At 40.6% G+C, this 24432-nt stretch overlaps 1 protein-coding gene across 1 annotated transcript in view; it reads left to right on the forward strand.

The window, feature by feature from the left end:
* The first annotated feature begins 8613 nt into the window (after positions 1-8613).
* ANKRD28 (ankyrin repeat domain 28) overlaps positions 8614-24432 on the forward strand; it is a 118718-nt gene continuing 102899 nt past the window's right edge. Inside the window, exon 1 of the mRNA XM_051808265.1 lies at positions 8614-8698. Within this exon, the coding sequence (XP_051664225.1) occupies positions 8672-8698 (27 nt within the window). The 5' untranslated portion in view covers positions 8614-8671. The remainder of the gene's footprint in view (positions 8699-24432) is intronic.

Here is a 24432-nt window from a genome sequence, read left to right on the forward strand (position 1 = left end):
TTTCTTTTTTTGTCCTATGATGGACATATTCTTTTTCTGTCAATGTTAAAAGCATGGCCAGATTCATGCACCTCGACCTCACTGGTTTGTCCCCAACACAAATGTCTCAGAACCCTGTGGTCAGCAGCTCTGACCTTTGGCTGGGCAGTGCCATAGCTGCAACCTCTTCCATACAACTCCCCAGCAGGAGGGTCCCTCACAAGCTTCCTCTGCCACCACTCAGGCACTCCTGCCCTGTGCTGCAGGTGTTGGCAGTTGTGCAGCCTTGCCTGTGGCACAAGTCCACTGAAAGCTAATCCAACACCGATCCTGCCTGCAAATGCTGGATGCTGCTCAGGTTACCTGTTAGCTGACACCAGCAACCACTGCTGCCTTGTCTACACATCCCGCAGTGCTGCCGCCTGCCTTAGGCTTGCAGGGCATGATCTCCAGGAGAGAAACAGCCTTTTTCTTCTGTGCTGGTACAGTGGCTTCTACTGAAATGGACTCTTTTCAGCTGACAGGGCGTTGCTTTGATGCTTACTGGAATTTGCAAAAGAAACGAATGGCAGGAAATCTTAGCTGGAATGCTAATGCAAATACTACTACCAATAAAATGAAAACTTCCACATACAGCCAAATGTCTGCTGTAAATGACAGCAGTAAGGAAATATATGTATTTATATGTGTATAACATATAGTTATGTGTGGATGGGTGTGTCTGAGTCATAATTCAAATGCAAGAGGGGTGCAACTTAGCATTGGATCGATGGCAGGTCTAAAGGTGATTCTCTTCCAAGATTTGTATTTTGGAGGGTGTTCAACTTAAAACTAACTGTGATAATACAAGGTGTTTTAAATCCCACACTATGACTGCAGGACATAATTCTTGGAAACATAATAGATAAATTTTGATTATTTTACGTAATTGGAAAACGTGCAGCTTAGAAACAAAAATCTACGGTGTGTACAGCATTTTCAATACAGGTTCACATTCTGGTTCAGTTACTAATGGGCATGTGTGCAAATGCAAAGTCTTTCCCTAATTCAACACTATGTTGCACAGACCAGTTGCCTGTACTGAACCATTGCCAAATATGTTATATGGAACTTTTCCAGCATTTCTGCTAAATTATGCTATTCCAGTGTATGTAAATTTAAATTTAGCAAATTCACCTCATGGCAATGTAGAACTCTACAGTCAGTACTTTAGGGAATATTTGGTGTTAATGTCTTCAGCAAAAGAGCTTTAATTACCTTCATCCCAGTGCTGGCTGATCTGGAGGTTATTCTCTCCACTTATCCACAGAAAGTATAATACCCTGCTATTTAGAAAATGAAAATACAGATGACGCAGCATGTCCTACAAGTTAAGACACTCAGGCTGTGGTGAGTGAGAAGGGAGAGCATGTTCATCAGTACAGATCCTGAGCAGAAAACACACTGTCTGCAGTTTGCTGGAGTTCAGGGCTCAATCTTCGCACCTGCTAAAGGAAAGCAAACACTGATTTCAGTGCTGTAGTGGCAGGCCCAGCTACTAAAGAACTGAAACGCCTTTTTGATTTCATTTGTTGTGGCATGTGTTCTAGGGGAGGCAGGGGGAACAAGTTATCAAATCCTAATTAATAATAAAGTTGTAGGTATTTTAATGCATTTTCTCTGTGCATGTCAACTGTCAGGTCCAAAGCAGCTCTAGAATCAGCACTAATGAAAAACCTCAGACTAAAATATCCATATATTAGTTTCTCTAACTGCTGTGACTGACAACAGTACTAACCTGTACCTGTACGACTCCATTTCTTCTAAATATTTTATACAAATGTAAATCCTTTAGCATGAGAATGAAGACAACATCATGAAAACAGGAATAAAGTTGTCTATTAAGATGCAAAGATAAATGCAAACTGTTTGCTTCATTTTCTCTTCTTTGAGTTACAAATTTCTTGCTGTCGTGAAAAACCTTTTCATCTTCCCTGAAATTCATCACTGTGGCACTCGGTTGACAAATGTATTCATCACAGTAGTGTATTTCCCAGAGATTCCTGTCTTCTGCCTCAAGCACTTTATTCCTTTAGATGATAAAAGTATTTATCTGAGAAGAGTTTACATACATATCTGTGTGGCTGTAGGCTCACGTATGCCATCAAAGTATTAAAAAAAACGTACTTCCCAGGAAAAAAAATAAGTTTAAAGATAGATATTCTTTATGGTGGAATCTTTATTCCACAATGGTTGGCACAGTGATCTCCTCCAACTCTGTTTGGACAGTGAAATGCTCCCTGTTGCAGCAATTAAGGAGCCTGCAAGTGTATTTTACAAATTTAAAAGTTTAATCGGAGGTTTTTAACGTGTGGCAGTGCAGCTGCATTACTACATTTGGATGTGTATATTTATATAAAATGGCATCAGGTGACACATTATTACTAGGTGAGAATACATGTGTATAGTTACTGCATTTTGGTTTATACTGCAGTCTTGAGGGGAACAAGACCTGAGAAAGTTGGCCATTACTGCAGCAACTGTGGTATTGGTAAAATAATCTTTCCTTGATCTTCACTTTTCCTTATATTATACACTGTCCCCATTTTAATGGCACCTACTCCTGCAGTATTGAGTGTGAAAAGAGAACTTGTGAAAGCAGAATCCCAATTTGTCCTCCTTTCTGAGTTCAGATTGTGTCACATGTAGCTAATTTTCAGAGGTCTCATTTCAGCTGAAATTTGGCTAGTTGAAAAAATGCCTTTTCCCTCATTTCCCCACCCTAGTGACCACTTCAGTGATTTATAACCAAATATGTAAAATTTACACTGGAATCACTTTCCCTCAATAGAAACGAAGCCATTGGGAAAGAAAAAACCAGAGGACACAGTCAATAAGGGATCTCTAGCTCATCAGAAAAGGACATTTATGTATGCAGAAACTCTCTTCTCTCGAGCACCTGGCTGGGATATTACAATTATATCATACATCATCAGAAAGTAGGTTTCAGATGCTCAGAAACTTCTGATTTAGAAGTCAGAACCTCTATTTTGCTTCTCACATGAAGATCAGCATTTCCACTTTAATACTTTTACTACTTCCACTTAATACATTGCTAGAGCACTGATGAAATGCATTTTAACAAAATATCCCTGTGTAGCAGGTTGAGTAAACCCTCCCAGTAAGATTTTTATGGTGCATTAAGCTTTCGGCTCAACAAGGTGACTGACCAAAACTCATTCCCTCTTGTGCTTCACTTTAGGTGTTACTCTTTGAAGAACTGGTCAAGCCTGAAAAAATAATTTGCAAGATCACATCCCACTGGAGTTTCCAGTTAGTCAATACTCTCCATTCTGAGGTACAATGAGCTTGGAAAAAAAGACATTTTGAGGCATTTGGTTATTTATATAAACAAAACAGAGTATTTTGTTAAATAAATAAAAGTAAAATACTCCAGTTTGTTTATATAAAGAAATATGTAACAAAACAGTCTAATTTGTAAACACTAATTCAAGGTAAGTTCATGTGAGAATGTATAAGGGTGCGAATACTCACAGTGTTTTAAGAAGGAGTCATGTTGGGATGTGCTAATACCAGGAAATATGCTAACTGAGTCTTTTGTTTCTCTTTCCTCATCTCAGGTAAGTTTAAATCTACAATTTATTTCTTTAATTTTTAATAGATTGGAGTTTACAGCTACTCAGAATTAATAGTCTTTTATGATCGTATTTCCAAAGGCATACAAATTTGTTTCACCAATGCTTGGACAGTTTTGAGAGATTAAAAAAAAGAAATCAAGAAGATTTTGGATAAAATTCTCCTCTGTATCAGCCCAGATCCCAGAGTCCTTTATACTTTTCTTAGGCCTCTTTGAGTGTCTAATCTGCTGAAGAAGAAAGACTTAATTTAGGGGGAAAAAAAATTGCATGTTATTCAAACTAGAAGAAATGTGAACAAGATTTTTAATATGCAATTCAAGACAAAATTGCTACCTTTATAGAAGCCCATTGTTTAATATATATTTTTACCAGTAATACTGGCAAATAGGTAGCATAAGGACACACCAAACATCTTGTAAACTCCCCACAACATTTTTCTCATCAAAATGCAAGTGATGTAATTTCTTACCACTGTTGCCTTACTTTATATATTCTTAATTTTCTTTTTTTCTGGCACTTTTACTTGAACTTTCCTTAGAATATATGACTGACAGGAACTTAGAGCTGCTTGGCTGGCCCCTGTCTCTTGCTGATTGTACAAAGGACATTTATATTTGCCCTACCTTCCTCCAGATATTGAACTTGTTCTTTGAATAAGGGGGGCACACTAGTTCTCTCTCCTCCTGTCTGCACCAGACAGGGACAAAATTGGTCAGATGAGCATCCATAAGCATAATGGCGCTTTAGAAATGCCAATCGATGATATTTGATTGATGATGCCATTATGATATTTAATATGTTTCCACTACAATAAGTAACTGTGAACAGCCAACAATTGAAAATGTAATCTCTGGGACAGAATTAAAAAACCTTGACTGTTTTAGATTTTGATGGATAAAATGTGTCACAGCACGTGTAAAAATCTTTATGATGATGCTCCCAGCATACCATTATAAAATGAGTGTGATTTCTATTGGAAAAGTAGGTCCCCAGTAATGCTGATTCAGGGTCATAAAGAGAAATGCATCCCTCTGTAGGAAACTATAACATTATATTGATTTCAGACACCTTGTATTCTGTGCAAAAATAAAATTAGCCCCGCTTTACTTTAGGAGTACAGGACAGCATTTGGAGGAGGGCAGTGGCAATGAGGACTCCTGGATTCTATTCCTAGCCACAGCAGTGACTCATGCCATGACCTTGTGTAAGCCTGTTGACCTCTGTGCCTGTTTACCCATGCTGAAGAATGAAAAAGGAATAAATACCTACTTGGCCAGGGTTGAAACCCTTGGTTAGAAAGAGGTAAGTATACAGGCATTCTTGGCAAAATAAATAAATCATGAGGACATTTCAGATGAGTTCAAAAAACATCTCCAGTATGAGGTTTCTACAGTTTCTTCAATTTGATCCCATTATGTATTTCAGTGCAGCACATATGGTCCTATCTTTAAAACACTGGGTAGTGTTACGCACTGTGGGATAAGTTACAGAGTGAAGATTTTAAATTAACATTAATGGGAGCCGTGCATTTAAAGCCTGTTGCTCTCTGCTGAAAGTGTGCCCTCAGGAGAGCTGTGCTGCTAATAATTTACAAACTGTCCAACTAAAAAGTGTTGTGGAAATTTCTAACTTCTGCAGATGTATATTCTGAACATTATCAGAAATGCTGTGGCTTTAGGTATGTTTGTATGTCAATACTCGGACTTCTGTGAAACATTCTGTGAATGTTCCTAAGGGATGCTTGGGCACTTACTTACCCTTTAACACAACATTTAATTGTTTAACACATCTATGTTTGATTTAAAATCAACATATGTGAAGTTACCCTCAAATATATGCTAATAAACAAAAAAGAAGTGCTCATTTCTTTGCAGCACTGTTACATTTAACTTTTGAGGTTTCATTTCTGTTCTACTTCTATCGCTCTGCAGTCAAATACTGTATTTGTGGAACACTAGCAGATCAGACAATATTATTGGTAATATTCTCATATTTTTGTTCCAGTTGTAATATTCATTTGGACTGTTTGTTGCAGCATAAGAATAGGACAGTAATTTATACTGTCACTTGAGAAAAAATATCCACATGCAACTGATTGGTTTCAGAGAAACAACGCTCAGAAAATTCCCTACTTCCATGTTATCCACCTTCTGGTATATAAGCCACTTGTGCCTAAATTGAAACAGACAGGTATCTCCAGGATCCGTATTGTTACTTCCATACTTTGCCTCTTAAACTTTTTCACACTATATTGTCTTATAATCCACTGAAAAAAAGAATATCTGTGGCCAGAGTTCAGTTGGTTGATGCCATATTTAAATGCTTACAGTAAAACCTACAGGCCTGTCCCTAGCCATAGCCTGAGTATTGGAGCAAGGAAAAATTGAGAAATGAATGAAATAAAGATGTGCCTTCCCCCACTGAACCAGTACCTGGCCCCAAGCTGCAAGAGATACTAATGCTTCCAGGTGCTAAATTTTCATGTGGGATGACTTTTCTACATACAGAAATTACTCTAAATAGTGGGTGAACTGAAAGTAGATGTTTTTCTGAGTAACTCCTTAAACTGATAAGCTTCACAGGAGGAAGCAGAACTTTATCAGCTCCCAGACATTCTTTTCACTTTGAAAAGGAGCAGTCTAATTTGGAGACAGACAAAGGCAATGTTTCCTGATGTCATTTTCTCCTTCGCTGAGTGCATTGATAAAATTATCTCTAATTTCCACAACCATTGGTCTCTTTACCACATTGTTATCACAGTTCTCAACCAGTTTGCATAGTGTCAAAATCTACCTGTTTTGTATTTTCACACAATACACTTCTATTCACAAACAAACAAAAAGAACAGGTAAGATACACAAATAATAATTTAGGGGGCTATTTGAAATTAATTAAAATGTTTACTCATCATAATCAGCATTTCTGGACATATCTAGATGTCAACAAAATTGATTTAGAAAGTGTGACAATGTTGAGGTTTTTTTCCTTTGCCTAGTAAAATAGGACTGCAATCTTAACTAGTCGAAATAAAATAACACAGACAAGCATACCCCATTGGACCACTGGTATTCCAAGCTAATGAAAGATCTGCCTCAGCTAGCACCTATAGAAAACCCTTCTGTTCTCACGTTGACAAGTCACCAAATGAATGTGTTCACATCCCAGCCTCCTACTGGAATAAACAATAAGCAATAGCAAAGGGCAACAACACACAAACAAGTCTTCACACAAAATATACTTAGTTGCTTTATTAAACTTTCATTTTTCTTAAGTTATTAAAGTCTAAGTAGATGTAACTGTACGTGGAGTGTCAAGGAGTCACAGTCTATTCCAAAGTACAAGAAAATCCAGAAACTTGTGACCTTCATATCAGCATTGTCTGTAGCAGTATGCAACTCCAAAAAGTCTCAGTCCCTTCAGCCTGTTATTTTTTCTGAGGGGAAATCAAAATTCAGGAGAAAATAACCCTTCCAAATTATAGTTACCATGCTGGGCTGGCTGGCCGCAGCATTATTTTGTGGAAGAGCAACACAATCCAATGCCAGTGTTAAGTATGCCACTTGTTGTTCCTTTCTTAAGATTTTGAAATCCTACCTATGAAGATGTAATTTGTGTTTGATGCACACCGTCCTACAAATAAGCCTGTAAATTATGTGTCAAAATACAGCAAGAGAGTTATGCAGGTAACATCTCCACTGATCCTCTGCCAAAAAATGATGAACATTTAATACATAGCAAAACAATCTTTCTCTTTTTCTCTTTTTTGAATTAACTATTTATCTGCACGTCGGCTCCATCTGGTAATTCATCAGAGCATTTCTTAGTGTCTTGATTTGGCCCGTTGCCACTACCCAGCGTGATGACTGTTCAGCTGCTGTTCCTCCTTCCTCCCATGGCAATGGGCTCTTGAGGGTCTGAGATGGGCACCCAAGACACAAGGGAGGTTCGGTGCAACCCCACACCTGCACCAGCACCCAAGCCGGGCATGGGTGGCCCCAGGGCTTGAGGCATCCCCCCACCAGTGGAGCTCCAAGCAGAGGAGACCGTGATTGGAACACATTGTAGAGTCCCCGAGGAGTGTTTGTAATAACAGGCTGTGGGAAAGAACAAGATGTGGCTGGAGGTGGGAGCCATGGGGACACAGGGCAGCACTTTGGCTGGATCAGTGCTGGAACCAGGACTGGTGATCAATCTTGCTTCCTGCCTCCCTGTCTACACAAAACCCACTGTTGTGCTCAAATATAGTAGGTCAAGGACTAATACCAATTTTGATGCCAAGCACATATTTTACTAATAAACCTTAGTGATTTTTTGGAGGACTTTTGCCTTTCCTTTTGACCACAAGCATGTACAAATTCCCGGTGTTCCCTTCCCCTTCAGGGTGGGACGTCGCGCACATTCCTGACAAAAGCAGGTGGGAGAGGGGCGACGCCTTCTCTCCCGGACAGGACGGGGGCTTGCACCAGCGCTTGGATGGCGGGTGACGGGACCCTTCCCAGGCGAGCAGGGGCTGGGAGTCACTTTTGCCGGAGGAATCTCGCCTCGGGCCAAGCCGCCTGTGCCGGTAATCCCCAGCTCGGGGCTTATCGCGCCAGGTGGCCGAAACCACGCCTGGGAAACCACGGCGATTCCTAAGGGAAGAGCGGCGGCCCCCCAGCCGTGCCGATTCCCGATGTCTCCCGGTGTCTCTCGCCGCCACTGCCCCCACGTGCCCGTCCCGCGCTATCCGCCCGCGCCGGACCCGCGCCGCCAATCAGCGCTACCCTTACTCTGCCCCGCCTCCCGCGGGCCAATCAGCACCACCCTTGGTGGCGCGGGCGGTCGGGCTCGTTCAGGAAACCTCTCGGGAGGGCGAGCGCGGGGCGGGGCGGGGCTTGAGCAGGCCCCGCCTCCGAGGGCGCCGAGCGCGGTCCCTGCGCGGGGCGGTGGCGGGCGAGGGGGCGCGGCCAGAGGCGTGGCCGGCGCGCGGGCCGTGGTGGCGGGGGGGCGTGGCCGCGCGGCGCGCGGAGCCGGGAGTCGTTGGCGGCGGGCGGAGGCGGTGGCGCGCGCTCGCCATGGTGTTCCTGAAACTCCGCGAGCAGGTGGGCATTCCCGACCTTCCCTTCTCCTTCTCCTCCTCCTCCCCTCCCAGGGCCGCCGGGCGCGCCCTCCCCCGCCCCGGTGTGCTGGCGCGCGCGCGGGTGACAGGCGGCGGGCAGCGGGCGGCAGCGGGAGGCAGCATGGCTGCGGTGCCGCCGCCGGGGACCGGGCTGGGCGGGAGGCGCCATGTGCTCCCGCTGCGGGCGGGGCCGCCCTCCCGGGCAGGTACCGCGCCTAACAGGTGGCCGCGGGAGCCCTCGCCCGCCGGCCGGTCACCTCCGAGCCCACGCCCCGGGAGCGCAAGGGAAGCCCGGGAAGGGTGATGGGGGTGGGTCTGCGGGCTGCCCTTGGGCCAACCCTGTCCCGTGCCTGTTTTGGGGAGGGAAGGGTTTCTGGACCGGGGTACCTGGGCCTCAGGGACTGCGCGGTGTAAACGGATTGACCTGGAGACACCCGTCGGGGGGCGACGTGCCCGGGAGCGGGAGCAGGAGCTGGCGCCGCTCCCCCGGAGCCGGCCCTGCGCAATTTCACGTGCCCGGGAGCCGCCTGCCCGTCCCTCCACCTTTCCCTTCCAGGCCTTTACAATCTTTTGTTCGGCCGCCGTGCCTTTCTCCTCCCGCGGTCTTGACAAACCTTCCCCGAGCCCGCGCTCCCCTCCCGAAGGCAAAGGAGGTTCTTCATGCCTTCAGTGGTTTGTTGCTCTCGTCGTATCACACCCTTCTTTGTCTGCCAGGCTCTTCTGTTTCCATTCTAGCTGGTGAAAAATACTTGTCTTGGCTGCTCTCTCCTTTCCTGGTGTCTCCCCTGTCCTACCTATTGTCTCCTGTGTGGTATCAGGATACAAAGGTGGGAGGGTCTGCGCTGCCAATTTGCCGCCCGTGAAAAGATGCTTCCTAGGAATGGTTTTTTCTCTTGTTTTCATGTGTGTGAGGCCAAATTCCGTGTAAAAACTCATACAGCCTGCTGTGGGTCTCCTTACTACTCTTCCTTAAAGATAACCGACTGTAACACCACCCGCTCCCAAAAAGAAAAACCCCACAGAAAAAAAACACCTAGAAACTTGGTAGTGGTTAGGTAGCTGGTATGCTGTTTGTGTTATGCTGATCAGTATCAGCCCATCCTTACCTTCGAGTCCTTTCATCAGGTACGTATACATCTGTGTTTGCACACTTAGGTTGCCATGGTCCCTTGGGATTTTGTTCTAAAAAAGTGTTTGGTGATATGAGGCTGTGTCCTGCTGTATTGTATGTAAACTTTGTGAAGTCTCATGATTTTTTAAAAGCTCATCTATGAATGAGCAACAGTTGTGGACCCAAAATGCATTTAGTGTCCCATGAGTAAGGCTACCGTTTAGGCTTCATTACTGTTCTTCCATGGGAGGCTCCACAGAACTCAGCGCTTGTTCATCCTTTCTGTTAAATAAGCCCTTCCGTTAAAACCAAGAAATACAACCCTTCTGCAAGTAATCATTATGAAATAATTTTCAAAAGCCCCGTTATCAATATGTTAACATGGAAGTAGTGTACTTCAGAACTTTTCTTCTGGGACGGATCCTGTTATTGACAGATGCTGAGGTGAAATATTGGACTGTGTGGGACCATTGGTTTGACAGAGTAATGCATGTGAGGTTTTCGTCTTCTATTGTGATGCAGGTTTTAATCCAGAAGGAGTACAAGGTGGATTTTTTTAGAGGTTTCACGGATCTTTAAAGGTGAATTGATATACTGGGAACTGAAGTATTCTTTCACTTCAAAGGAGCAGGGAAAGGAAGGAGGGAAGGAAGGGAGTGCTGGTTTTGAAAAGTCTCTTGTAGAGAGAGTGATTTTTAGCAGCAGCTGCATTTCTGCTGCTTAAGTGTCAGTTGCTTGACAAATCAGTTATTTCAAACTAAATTCTGTTAAAAACTGTTTTCTTTAAGAATGCCAAAAAGTCACGAGGAATCATATTAACATGAAATCTCTCAGCTTTGCTAGCTACAGAGAATTCCTCCAGGCCAGTGTTCTTCTGCAGTATGCTGCAAGAAGTCTTGACTTGAGGACAGGATGCTGTGCTGATATTGTAACACCACCTGCTCTTTATAAAAACCAGCCTGTGGTACTATGTGCAAGTGGAGGTGTTTCTCTTCAGTGTTACGTGAAACATGCTTCTTGTTTGCTTGAACCATATACTTTGCTTCATAGTGGTGTGTTCATTTAGAACACAGTAAATTGTCACATATGTTTGTGGTCCCTGTAGTGAGTCTGTCTTTCTTTAGTGGTGGCTGTGCTTCACAGGGGAGCGCAAAGGCTGCTCTGTTTTGGTGCTGTTGAGCAAATATGAAGGGGGGGAAGTGATTTGCTAGTTTCCTTCTGCAACAGTCAGATTAATAACTTTCTGAAACAAAAATGCTACTAAATAAAGTATTACTTTAATTCTTAAGATTATTTTTCCAAATTCAAAATAAACCTATTGATTTTGCTCTTTGATAATGTAGAAGGGCTTTGAGTTACTTATATGTCAGAATTATGCTGGGAAGAGGCAGACTTGCTGCATACAAGAAGCTTGGTATTTTCTTACACTTGTTTTGGTTGAGTTTGTCAAGTTACTGCAAGTTAGTGTAAATGCAGTGCTCGGAAACTACAGTGAGGTGAGAAATTCTGCTCCGAGGCTCTTAGTTGAGTTCAGAGGGTGAAATCCCAGTTCCGCTTGCTTGATTTAATTTACTTAGTACCTGATAAACAAAACTTTGATCCTACAGATGCTTAATATGTTTGTGAAGCTCAAATATTTGTTTTTGTCTGTGGAACCTGATTTGACACGTTTAACCTTCAGAATAAAGGTTTTTCATGCACTGAGAAGAGTAGGCCTTTTCTTGGGTTCAGCAACCAGCCAGCAGGTGCATTATCTATAAATTTGTGTTACTACTTGAGCTTTATTGCTTTGCCAACCTATGAGGTAGGAATGTATTTCAAAGTTTTGACATAATTGAGGGTGTACAATACACTTTCAGAAGTGACTTATGCATTTGCTTTCAAAGTATATTAGGTATCTAAAAAACTCATAAGCATGTTAGCAAAAATTACATTTGAAGCTAAATCGAACTATATTAAGCAAAGTTGATACCTGTAATGCTCAATAGCAAACTTTAACTCAGGTATAGAAAAGCAGTCATTCAAGTGTCAAGTCAGAAGTTGTAGATTGTTCTCGTTGCTCTTGGTTTGTTGTGCAGTGTTGGACAGACGTATTTAATAATAGAGGAAGCAAATCTGCAGTTTCTGAGGCTTAAACCATTCAAGGTAGAAATGAAAAATATGATAAGCGTACCTTATGATTAAGGTATTTGTTCTTAAGTTTGCCTTCCTACTGTCTTCATATATTGGTGCTTGTATACCAGGTTCTTCTAGATGAGAAGCTGCTTTAACTACTAAAATGCCAAGTGAGAGGAAGCCTATAAAAGTTTGTTTCTTCCTGAAACTGCTCCAAGAAACGGCACTGAAAACCAAGTTTAGGTCAAGAGTTACTGATGTGTTATCAGAATTTATTGGGAGGGGAGGGCAGGGAACTGAGAGGTGTGGGGTAGGGAAAGAAAAAAGGAGTGACTTGCTTGTGGGCATCCACAGTGGTATGCCTTGGTCTCATGTATCAAAGCCCTCAACTCTCCATAGTTAACTGTGAAAGGCTAAGTGTCATCTTCGTTTTTTTTGCTATTCAGTCATAGTTTCTAGGTACATTAACTGTTTCCTAGAACAGGCAAATCCTTGCTTTAAAGGGTTGCAAGGTAGTCTCTTGTACACCTAAGGAGTAACTGACGGCCTAGTTTTTCTTAGTGTGCAGGTGAAATTTGGATTGTTTAACAGCCCAGGGATTCGTTGCTTTTCGGTTACAAGCCTTACCTGTGTATGTGCTTACAGGTCATCTTTTAGGCTCGCATAAGCCTGCATCTCAGTGTAGTTTTGTTGAAATGTATGAAACTGGTCTAAACTGGAGGATTTTTTTTTTCTTCAGTTTTGCAACTATATAAGTACTTATGGCAAAACTTGTTGGATGCAGCATCGTTACAGTTGGTAAAGCTTTATTTTTTTCTTTCAGTGCATTATAGTTTTCTGTTTTTTCTGAATCTTAAATGTGTAATAGGAGGATATCTTAGGGCTAATAATGGTGGGCATTTGAAAGGATTTTGTGTGGATTTTTCTGTATGACTACTAGACTGTGCTGGAGGCAATGCATTTATTTCCAGAAGTCAGATGTGGGTAGTAAGGATCTGAGTAGGAACAACTGCATGAAGATATTAGAGTGACCACTTATCTTTAAAGTCCTTGAACAGTGAGAGCACTGACTTCTTTATTGCCCATTTATATCTTTCTCTTAGCTAAGATGGATCTTGTTCAATTGGCAGTTAAACAAATGTTTGCAGTGTCATAGTGAACACTCCGAATGCCTCTATGGTTGCTATTTTCATTACTGCCAGCGTTAGACTTCATTCTTTTAGAATTCATGCCAAGAATAAATGTCCCAACTAGTTCCTTGTTACTCTAAGAGGAGGAATGGTCTCCTGTGGTGATGAAAAGGAACTGCTGCTGTTCAGTGAAGGAGGGATATGGTGGCAATGGAGTTATGTGTTACAAATGAGTGAGTTATGTGTTACAAATGAGTGAGTTATGTGTTACAAACGAGTGAGTTACAAATTCTGTTCAGATGTAGCCTAATGAGATGTGTGGTTTCATTTTTATTTTTTTTTTAGTAGAAGTTACTTTAAAGTTACCATTCTTTTACAAAACCCAAACATTTCTTTTGGGAATCTTGTAGAAGTTAAGAACCACTCTTTGTGCTCTGTTCTCCATCATATGTTCTTCCTAAAATTTGCACCTAATCTTTTTAAACTGTATACAAGATAATTAAATTAAGAAGCTGTAATACTTACCAAGACACCTGAAGTCTTACTGTTAGTTCTCCTGCTCCCAGGCTAAGAACTTACATGTATTGAAAAGATAAGTTTCTTTAATTGATGGACAACTTGGAGTAACTTGAACTCCATTTATCTTGTTATACGCAGTAATTACCAGCCTTTCCATTAGAATGTGCTGAGAGAACCTGGTTCTACCACGTGTTCGTCTGGGGGGATCAGATTGCCCGATGATAACTCGGGAACTTTTGACTTGCGAACAAGCAGTTCTTCTCAGTCAAGAAAATACACTTTTTAAAAGAAGAAGGAAAAAAAAAAAGGTGGGGGAGAAACAAAGCAAGCCTTGATTCTGCAGTCAGATCCTTATGGCAGATCCTGTTAACTCAGCAGCCTTCTGTGAGGGTATAAAGGTCTATTCATGTAGATAGCATCGAAGTTTCTGACCATTACTTGGAGCAAATATCAGGGGAAAAATGAGGCCAATGTACACTTGTCTATGAAGAGGTGACTTCCTTAGCACTCACAAAGATGATTCCTGCAGGAAACTAGTAGCTGTTGACTCTGAACTAGCAATGTGCTATCTGATGTGGATTATTACTTTCCCAGATTTCTGTGGTTGTTTCCATTCACTGAAATGGGTTGTGGAATGAGATCATTGAAATTAGGTGTATTTGGTATTATATACTTCATGTCCTCCACTTCTTCTTTTATCAGCTGGTTTGTTTCTCAGGTGCTGCATTTTTCTGTACTCACCTGGGCCTTCCTGAGGTCAAACTAATATCTGATCATTTGTTTTTTTTGCTCCTGCTAACTTTTTATTTTGTTCTTACCTCTATTCCTCTACTCCTATTTCTGGAAATTGAGTGGGAGACTGGTTGCCTTAGTTACAGTGACTAACTGTTTCAAAGTTATTTATAATGTTTGTGTTTAAGTAACCTGTATCATAATACCAATCACAGAACGTTTCACATCAACAAGAAAATAAAGCCATTCATCACTCAGTGCTGGGAGCATGCTTACAGTGCTGATTCTTGGGGGTTTTGTTTTCCTTCATTGTTGGGGGTGGAGGACAAATTCTAGTCTGGTATTTGAAGATTAATCTGAAATAAGGTGTCTTGGTGTTATCCTTTGTGCAAATGAGGAGAGAATCTTAATATTTAAGCTCTGAAATATCAGGGAATGTTATTCTTCCTCTACTTAGGAGAGTGACACTGGCACTCTCCCCAAGGGGTGGCAATATATCAGTTCAACTGTGTTAATTCAGTTGTGATTCGGGTGTTGATGAATTATACAGCACTGACCCATTTCAGCACAAAAAACAGAGCTAATGCAAGAGTGGTGGGACTCAGTAGTTGGAAGAGAAGGGAAGATGAGACTTGTAGCCAGCTGTGTGGGTGCATAGAGTTAAAGAGGAAGCACCAGCAGTAATATGCAAATAAAAGAGCGACAAAATAGTTGATGTGTAGCATCCTTGAAGACTGAGGAACTACTTGTTAGCTGAAGCACCTGATGACTTCTGTCCTAAAATAATGAGATGCTCTTTACTGTGAATTGAATATAATCTTAGAATGTCATTGTTTATTTCTACAGTAATGTTATGTTTGTGAACTGAGTGAACAGTACTCTGTAAGTAGAGATTTTACATGACTAAAATCTACCTATTTAGGGCAGCCTGAGCACAAGTATTTTTCCCACTGTAAGTACTGAAACTGTATATAAATTTGAGATGTTTAAAGCAAAGGTCTGCCTATTCTAACACTGGGGGCTTGGGGAAAAATAAAAGGAAAAAAGCAAAGCCATTTTGCTTAAGCTTATCTTAAACTTCAGAACTACATTTTCAGCAATGGGGGTGAAAAAGTTTTCCTACCCCCAAGTAATTGTAATTGACTCATATTAGAACTTAGTGAATGTCCAGGTTTTATAGGTAACTTTGCCTGTTTACATGGGTTAGGCTAATTCTGACTGTGTCCTGAACTGTTGTAGTCATCCTAAGTATTTAATGTTTCCATACTCTCAAACAATGAACTTCACTTAATGGCCTTCCTAATTCCAGATGATGAGCATTGACTTGTAAGTTCTTCTTGGTCATTTTGCAGTCCTGCAATCATACTTAAGGTTCACTCTCACTTTGTGCTGAAATCCTGTACTCATTTCCATCTGGTGTGGAGAAGAAAGCATGGATACATCTGGATTTTTTGCTATTTCTTTTACTTTGACAAAGTGAAGATAGTACAGTGCCTTAATGAAGAAGGAATAGAAGGGAGCACAAGCAAAGACTTTCAGCATGGCAAAATAAGAACACAGTTACAGTAGTTAAAGCACCGAGACCAAAATGAGCCTATTTAGAGCTTACAGAATTTCTAGAAGCCATGAAGAATTCATGTTTTCTTTCAAGATTTTGCTGTTTGTCCTCCTTTTTGATTTTATTTTGATAGCTCCATCTATGCTGGTCCCCCTGACATGGAGGAAGTTGAGCCTTCCATCAGGAACCTGGTCATCGAGCAGCAGGCAGCATAAGAGACCAAGGATCTACCTAGCTCATAGCTGGAGGACCTACTTGAGTCATAGACACCCGAACTGGAGGGAGAAAAAAACAGTTTCAGGAAGTTCTATAGTCATTTATGTACTAACAATCTATAACTAATGCATAATCTAGTCATTTAAATCTGTTACTGCAGACTGCATTTCCTACAGTGTTGGGGTAACTGATATTCTCTTCTTCCCTGTCCTATCTTCAAGTCATCTGCTTCTTCTGTCAGTTGCTCACGGGACTGGGCAGGTAATCCATGCAAAGTCCTTTCCATCCTGAGCACTTGATGTCTCTCTTCTGCCTCAGATCTCTATGTAGTGTCTGCTAACACTTCATTCACTCACCAGTGTCTCCCCACAAACTATTGTTGGTAGATTAAAACGAAGGACATGAAATCAGAAAACGAAGAAAACCAAAATGCTCACATTATTTTTCTGGTTATGTTATTAGTTATTGTTTTGAATTAGTGAAATGTCCCAAGTCATAGTACAAGGATGCTTCAAAAATAACATATTAATGGAATTCCTTACCCCTCTCCTCCATCACTTTGTAACTGCAGAGTTTTGTTCAGTTCTTGCTACATTTGTAAAACAGGAGCATGGATAGAAAGAGGTTTTATGCTTAATACTGTGTTGTTGTGCTGTCTCTGCTAAATTAGAGCCCTATATTGGTACTGCCTGATAGCCTTTATTTCCTTTGCTTCTGTCTCAGTTCCAGGAGCAGTATTTTGCTTTATAGCTCTGCTCTATGTATTGCTTTTTTCTTTTTTAACAGTACTTTCATTCTAGGGGATAACTTTCAGTATTAGGGAGGACTTGTAGAAGAACACTTTCTCTTCTTTTTTCTGTCACCTGCAAGATTGCAAATGCCATTACTAACCTGCATCATTACCGATCCTGTAGTAATCATTCAGCTCATCATTTATTTCTTCCACTCCTACCTCATGATGTTTGCTGTTTCCTTCCATCCACCAGCACGCAGCCGTTTGTTTATTATCTAACACTACTTAGATAACAGAATGAGAAATCTATTAAAATAGAACCTTTGAAGTAAAGAATAAGTAACATTTTATGACTTGTCCATAAACATTTCTCCATTCTTTTTACCATAAGTTTAGCAAATTATGCTTACTGCAATCGGGGATGTAAATAGTCAAGTTAATCTACTCCATAAGAAACAGAGCTCAAGAGAGGAGTTCTTTGAAAGTCTTCATAATGAGAGTAAAAAGAGAAAAGTGAGGAGAGGATTTGTAAAACACTAGAGTGAAAACCAAAAGGACAGAAATGGTTAGGATATCACAGATTGTCAGTGTCAGTGAACAGCAATGCTGTTCAGGGTTTTGTAGTCAAGGATCATCCAAAAACCAACAGGTATCCAGCTACCCTGTGGATCTTTGTTTACACTGACTTCAAGACACTGATTTCTTTTTCTGCCTACTGCACCTTTCTACAGCACAGGAAAGGGACTCTCCCAGCATCTCTAATCTAAAACTAACATTGTGCATAATATACAGAAGAGGATGTCTCCTGCTGTTTTTCTACACCCAAAGATGTAAAAAATGTTTTTTGATCAAGTATATCAAATTTATCATCTTGGAAGGGCAAATATAGCTGCATGCAGCCACATTTTTTTATTTTTGAAAGGGCTTTGCACATTGTGAATTGGTTTCCTGGGTTTTTTTTTAACTCTCAACATTTAACAGGCCATAATTGTTTAAAAAATGTGATGTTTTTCATAGTTTGCATTTGAACAAGTTAGTTGTGAGGTTTTCACATCTGAAGGTTGATAAAATTTCTGTAATGCTCTGCATATATGTTGAAACTGCTTTAGTAATCATTAAAGTATTAAACTTATTGCATGCATAAGTCTAGAACAACTGCTAGAAGTACTGTGGTTCATGACTCTAGGCCCAAAAGTAGTAGAAGAATTTCACAGAAAAATTAGCATGACTGTTAAAAAGCTGCTGATTACATCTTTGTCTTTCAACCTAATTGTCACCTGGAAGGTTCTCTCTTGCTCTTGCAGTGACTATAGAAAACACCCTATGCATTTAGGGTATCACACTGATTTCCTGTCTCGACTTCCAATCCCTTACATGGGGAAGCACGATGTGTTTCCTTCTATAAAGCTCCCTACTGGAACTTACATAAGCCAAAGAAATAGTATCTGTTTGAATGGCGGGAGGAATAGCAATGCCAGGGGTGTCTGTGGAGACTGAGGAGAAGTCAGAGGAGAAGTCCAGCTCCCGTTCCCTGGAAGCTTGCCATACCGGTATTAGCAGGGCTCTCTTCCATGTTGATTGGAGATGTTGCAAAGTTGTTTTGGAACTGTCATTCTGGAGTGAGTTCTTTAGAAAATTGTCTCTGAATGACCACAAGCAGAAATAAACCTTGTAGACCTGAAGCTCAGTCTGGTGGCAGCAGTCAGGCACAGTTAACTGAATCCAAAGACAGAATGAATGTGCCTGCAGAAAAGAATGAATGCATCTGCTGGAGCTCAGCCTTCCACGTTACGGGAGCTCTTATTACCTCTACTGGCATATATTACATGTGTCCTCAAAAGCTTTTTTTTTACTTATTTATTATTTCATGACTGTAGTGCCCATTATTGCTTCCTTAATGTTGCCTGACACCCCTTGTTTTCAGAAAAACTAACCTGTAAAAAGTAGGAAGGATAATTGAAGAAAAGAGGAGGAAGTGTTGGAATGATGCCATTTGACCCGATGGTTTCATGACCTGCTCTTGTGTGGAGTTTGGGGACATGTAGCCTGGCTGTGATGCGTTGTCACAGGATGCCTGGTCAGAATGCCAAGTTCTTACTTTTCATGCTGTATGGCATGGCTGCAGAAGTGAGGTGGCAGCAGCTTTGGTGTATTTGCACTGTCTTGATTTTTTTTCACTAGATAAGAAACAATGAAAATGACCTGTAACAAGCAAGGTTAAATACAGGCAGGAACAGTAGGATATGTTTTTCTAGTTACTCTGTTTTTCCTTTAAGAGATTAATTAACAGCCAGAGCTATGCTAATTATATGACTTGGAAATTATCTACCACAGTGAAGGCCAGCATTTTCAGCTGACAGATAGGAGAAGGAAATACAGATACATGAACTACTGAATGCAAATATATTTCTGGTGTAGGGTAGGACTGTGCATGTAAGAAATGGAGTACATTGCTTGAATAAACCCTGGTCTTTAAAGTCAGAAGAGTAAGTAAATTGTCATGAAAGGGTAGGAGTTCAATAATTTTAGGATGGAGTTTGATGATGTGCTTCTCCTTGAGGTTTTTTTTTTCATTTGCAGTAATGATTGAAACAGTAATGATTGAAACTCAGTGGCTTCTGATCTCCTGCAAAGGCCATGGTTTGATATTAAGTTGTAGCTGAGCTTAAGCAGTCTTTCATTTTGTTCTTCTGCAAAGTGGTGAAACGGGAGGGGGAGAGGCAAATTATTTAGGTTAGCATATGACTGTGAAGTTGTTCCTTGAAAGTTTTCCTTAGTAGGAATTAGAAAGGAGTGTTTTGGCTCAGATAAACCTACTCTAATCTCTTGCTTTGTGTCAGAAATCCTGTAATCAAAGATGATGTGTCTTGTGTGAGCGTCCTTTGATTTGGGGGCTGGTGAATGGAGAAACTGGAGTGTGGTCTGCCTTGGACCTCTCTCTCTGAGAAAGTAACTTTATTGCTGTTGGACCTGCAAGTTCTTACAATGTGTTTTGAAACTCAGCAACAGGCCTAATTTTCTTGTCTGATTCCTGATTGTTTTGGGGCTTGAGTGTGGTTGTAAATTACTCTTTAATTGTGAGAGAACCTAGGGTCTTAAGGAGTCTGCTTCTATTTATAACACACCCTGTTGACTTATATTGACTACAAAAACACTGAAAGAAGAAAAGTTCCTCTGTGACATACTTATTTACCACATGTGCTGCCTTTCAGGACTCAGCTTTTTCCCTGTCTCCTATACAACATGTCAGTAACATGTCAGTTTTCTTGCAGCATTTTAAAGTTGTTTTTTTCCCCTCTTAGGCTGATCACATGCTCTGCTACTCAGTTTTACAACTGGAGCTCTGCAAATGACATCCAAAAGACTTTGTCTCACCTTCCATCTCTTCTCGAGAGGTTACAGTGAAGGTATAAGACCATGTTCAGGTAGTCCAGTTACCTGAAAACTATGTGCCAAAAGTAGTTTGAATTTGCTGCAGCCTTTTTCCTCATAGAATTATGTATGGACAGAAGGCCCTTCAACTTCTTATGCTTCTTGTGTGTGCAGTTTTAATTCTTGGACACCATCCAGTAACGGCTTGGAGTCATGCCTGTTGTGACTAGTGATCCCTCTATCTCCCTCCACAGATATATGCTTGGGGTAGGGAAATATCTAGTAAGAAAATATGGTCATATTAAAATGCCTAAGTGAAATAAACTCTACAAATTAATGAAGCATGTCAGTCTAAGAATAAACTGCAGTCTTCTGTAATAGAAGATTTTTTTCATCTCAGCTCTATAGGAAATGGAAATAAAAAATAACACTTAAACTTCCTGTTTTATATTGCACATATCACGTAGTATCATTGTATGGATACCACAATATAAGCACATTGCTTGTGCAAATATTTTTATCATAGCTAAAGAAGGTAGCGTTTTGAATCGCCACCAGTGAAAGCCTTATCAAGGTGGACTGTTCCTTACTTTGTTCTGTTTCTCAGTTTGATCGTGCTGCAAAGCTGTTTAATTCAGTGGGTTATGGATGAGGTTATGCATGCATCTGCTGGTTTTATTTTCTGGAATAAGCAATGATAAAACTACAAAGCTTGGTTTAAAAAAAGAAACCAAACAGAACTGGGCATGTCTTTTGACTGTAAGAAAGCACTGGGAATAATTACCTTGGCAAATAAGGGTATAATAAAATTGCACTTAACAGTCTCCACACAAATACACATCACCTACATATCACCTGTATGTTTGTGAGGACCCAGTGAAGGTCAGGTTACAGCCTCTATTTCATGGTTGTTCTTGAAAATGCTCATCACCATTTAATTTATTTTTTTTTCATTTTAGCCTAAAAACTTGAGGCAGTCATTCAGGGGCTGCTTTATGAGTAGGTTAGCTGTCTGCTGTGGCTAGAGGATGATATTAGTGCTGCTTCTAGTAGGTGTCAAAACCCACGTGGGTGACATAAAAATGTAAAACATAAACAAATGAACACTGGAATGTGGGAAGGGGGGTTGGAACAAGAACAACAAACATTAAATAAAGTGCAGTGTTAATAAGAAAGTAGTTGATATTTAAGAAAGCTTACCTCAATATCAGATTTTAGATTTGCTTTGTAACATGAGAGAATATGAGAGGAGAGCAGAATCTTCTTTGTTATGCTGAAATAAATGAAGTTATTAAAAGTATGCAAAATTTTGAGAATACCTGTATTATATAGCTGTTAGTGTTTAAAAATCAGGGTCAGTGTTGCGAATTAAATTACATTTATGGTGATATTCTCGCTATTCTGTACTTAATGTTCCTTGTCTTATAGCAGATACGGAGTACTTTTTGTTGTGCTTTGTGTATTATGTTGTACAAAGGTTCTCAGTGATAAGACTAGACAAAAGGTTAATCTATTTTCAGTGTGGTTTATTGGCATGGATTGTGGGAACTTTGAGGGAATGTTCAAGCTTGAGTACATAGAGAACAGGGCAGGGAAATTTTTAATTTAAAAATTACATTAGGGAAAGATATGACTATTAACTTTTTAAGATTTAAGTATACCATCTACTTACATTCTTTCATTCCAAGAATTATAAAAAAGTAACACTTAAGTAGTGTATATCTGTTGCCAGAGGATTGAATTCAAGCTGCTTCATGGACGGAAGTCATGAGCTAAGCACTTGGAACGAGTTTGTGGAAGTTCACTGTTTGAAAGCGGCATTAGACGACAGTAGCCTCTTCTGGAACAAATGGTATTTTCTTTAAAATTACTCCTCTTAGTTGGTCTGTTCAGTGGGGAAAAGAAAAGCTTCTCTTATGAAGTGACTAATCCTCCAAGACATTGATTCAGCTTATTAAGTGTTGTATGAAGGAAATACTGTGGACTACTTAACTTGAGACATTTTGGGAAGATTTTAATTAGTGGCACATAATTAAAACACCTTAATATTTTTTTATTTTCTGGTTTTATTAAATGCTCGGATAAAATCATAAATTAAAAATACAGCAAAAGTAATAAAAGCAAAGTAATTAACACATTAAAGTAACAAAAGTGAAGTAATTAATGCACTGTAAAAGTTGTCATGTGCTATTTAAATGCATCCAAAAAGCAAAAACAGAAACCAAGATAGTTCACTTTGATTTACTGGGTGTGCCCTTCTTCTAAACACAGGTAGAAATTAGTTTAAAAAGTGTTAGTAAAGCAATCAGCTGTCTCTTCTGCGAGGCTTATTTAGTGGTAGCTTGCTTGTCGTCTCCCTGTGGAGAGGCTTAAGCAGTCTAGGACTGAGGAGGAGAAATTGCTGCAACACTGCTTTACTGCTGTGGAGAGATGATGGAATATTCGTTTTTTAGGGCAGTTCTTTCGTCTCTGGATTTGGTTGTGCTGGATCACACCCTGTTTAGTACATGTCCCTTTGCTGTTCTGTGTTTGAAAGGTTGTCTTCACATCGTTAGGATTGGAAGGGACCTCTGGAGATCTTCTAGTCCAACCCCCCTGCCAAGGCAGAGTCACCTAGGGCGGGTTACACGGGAACATGTCAGGTGGGTTTTGAGTGCCTCCAGAGAGGGAGACTCCGTAACTTCCCTGGGCAGCCTGTTCCAGTGCTCTGCCACTCTCAATGTAAAGTTCTTCCTCATGTTGAGATGGAGCTTCTTTTGGTTCAATTTATGGCCACCGCTCCTCGTCCTGTCACGGGGCACCACTGAAAAGAGTTTGACAACATCCTCTTGGCCCCCTGCCTTTGAGATATTTGTATGCATTAATGAGATCCCCTCTTAGTCTTCTCTTCTCTAGACTAAACAGGCCCAGCTCCCACAGTCTTTCCTCATAAGAGGAGATGTCTTCTCCCAGTCTTTTCCCATCTGCCCCCCCATCTTACCCCTGAAGAAGTGAAAAACTTTAAATTTTCCTGTGGCACAACTCTTCTTGGATCCCTGTCTGTCAAGAAAAAAATCTGACTTGTTTTATTTGTTTTTAAGAGCATTGCACCTAGATACTTGGAGGTAGCCCAATGTACTTTGGAAGTGAATTCCGTGTAGTCAGTGTAGTGGTACTTTAACTGTAAATGAGTAAGGCCTCAGTTTGGTTTAAGTGATCTACTTCAGATTGATAGCATTACTTTCTTGGGATTAATTTTCCTGGGAATGTCTGTGTCCACTATGCAAGTGGACTTAGCTGTAGCAGTTAATCTGTCTTTTTCTCATCCCTTTAAATGTTCCACTGTCTGTGAAATGTAATAATAGTTTTTTAAAAAATTTTTTACTCCTTTTTTCCCATTAATGACCACATCCTGCTGAACTTAAAGATTGTGCTTTTATGCACAGCAGTCCTCAGATGAGATAGAGAAGGTGACTGACTTCTGGCAGTCAGAGGAATCCTATTTTCTTCCCTTTGCAGGCTGTATTGATGTAATGGAGTCTGCTATGGTACTTGTGCATGGCAGGTAGGAATGCCAGTTTTCCTCATATGTTTCTGTGAAAGTGGCAGTCATGATTTAAGCTTTAAGCAATTGGCAGAGTGCAGATAAAGGAGGTATCCTGTCCAAGCAACTGAGTTCTTCCCTGGAGAAAGTAAGTCCTGAAGTGTGTGGTAGTATCCTCTGTGTTTCCCATGGAACTGGAAAAAATGAAAAATCATGTTTTGACTCAAATATTTGACCTGTCATTGTTTGATTTGGGCCTCTTGTAAGGTGAAGTGCTGCTACATCCATATGCTGAAAATGTGTCTCTAAGTCTGCTGGCCAGTTCTCTTTTGGAGTTTGCATTTTGGGGAAATAAAAGCTCTATGTCACTGAGCTCATATGGACACACCTATGTGGAACACCTCTGTTCCAAGTGAATTCTGACTCTTCTCATATCCCATCTTAAAGCTATGTTTTTGTCCTCTACCAATAGCTTCAAGGCTGGTAAGACAACAAAAACCCATGTGCATTAGCAGTGCTGGAAATGTCTATGTGAAATTGCAGGCTCTTAAATCTATTCAGAGCTGCTTATTCCATATCTTTTGCTGTGTATTCCAGTTTTTTTTTTTGAAACACATAGTCAATAGGATTAAGAAGACATCTGCTGACTGCATTGCTGGCCCTGGGAATAGAGAAATGACTGCATGCATTGTTGGTCCCTATGAATTA

The sequence above is a fragment of the Manacus candei genome, unplaced genomic scaffold (assembly GCF_025592945.1).
Source record: "Manacus candei isolate 608988 ecotype Guabito, Panama unplaced genomic scaffold, ASM2559294v1 h1tg000072l, whole genome shotgun sequence".
In the NCBI taxonomy this organism is placed as follows: domain Eukaryota; kingdom Metazoa; phylum Chordata; class Aves; order Passeriformes; family Pipridae; genus Manacus; species Manacus candei.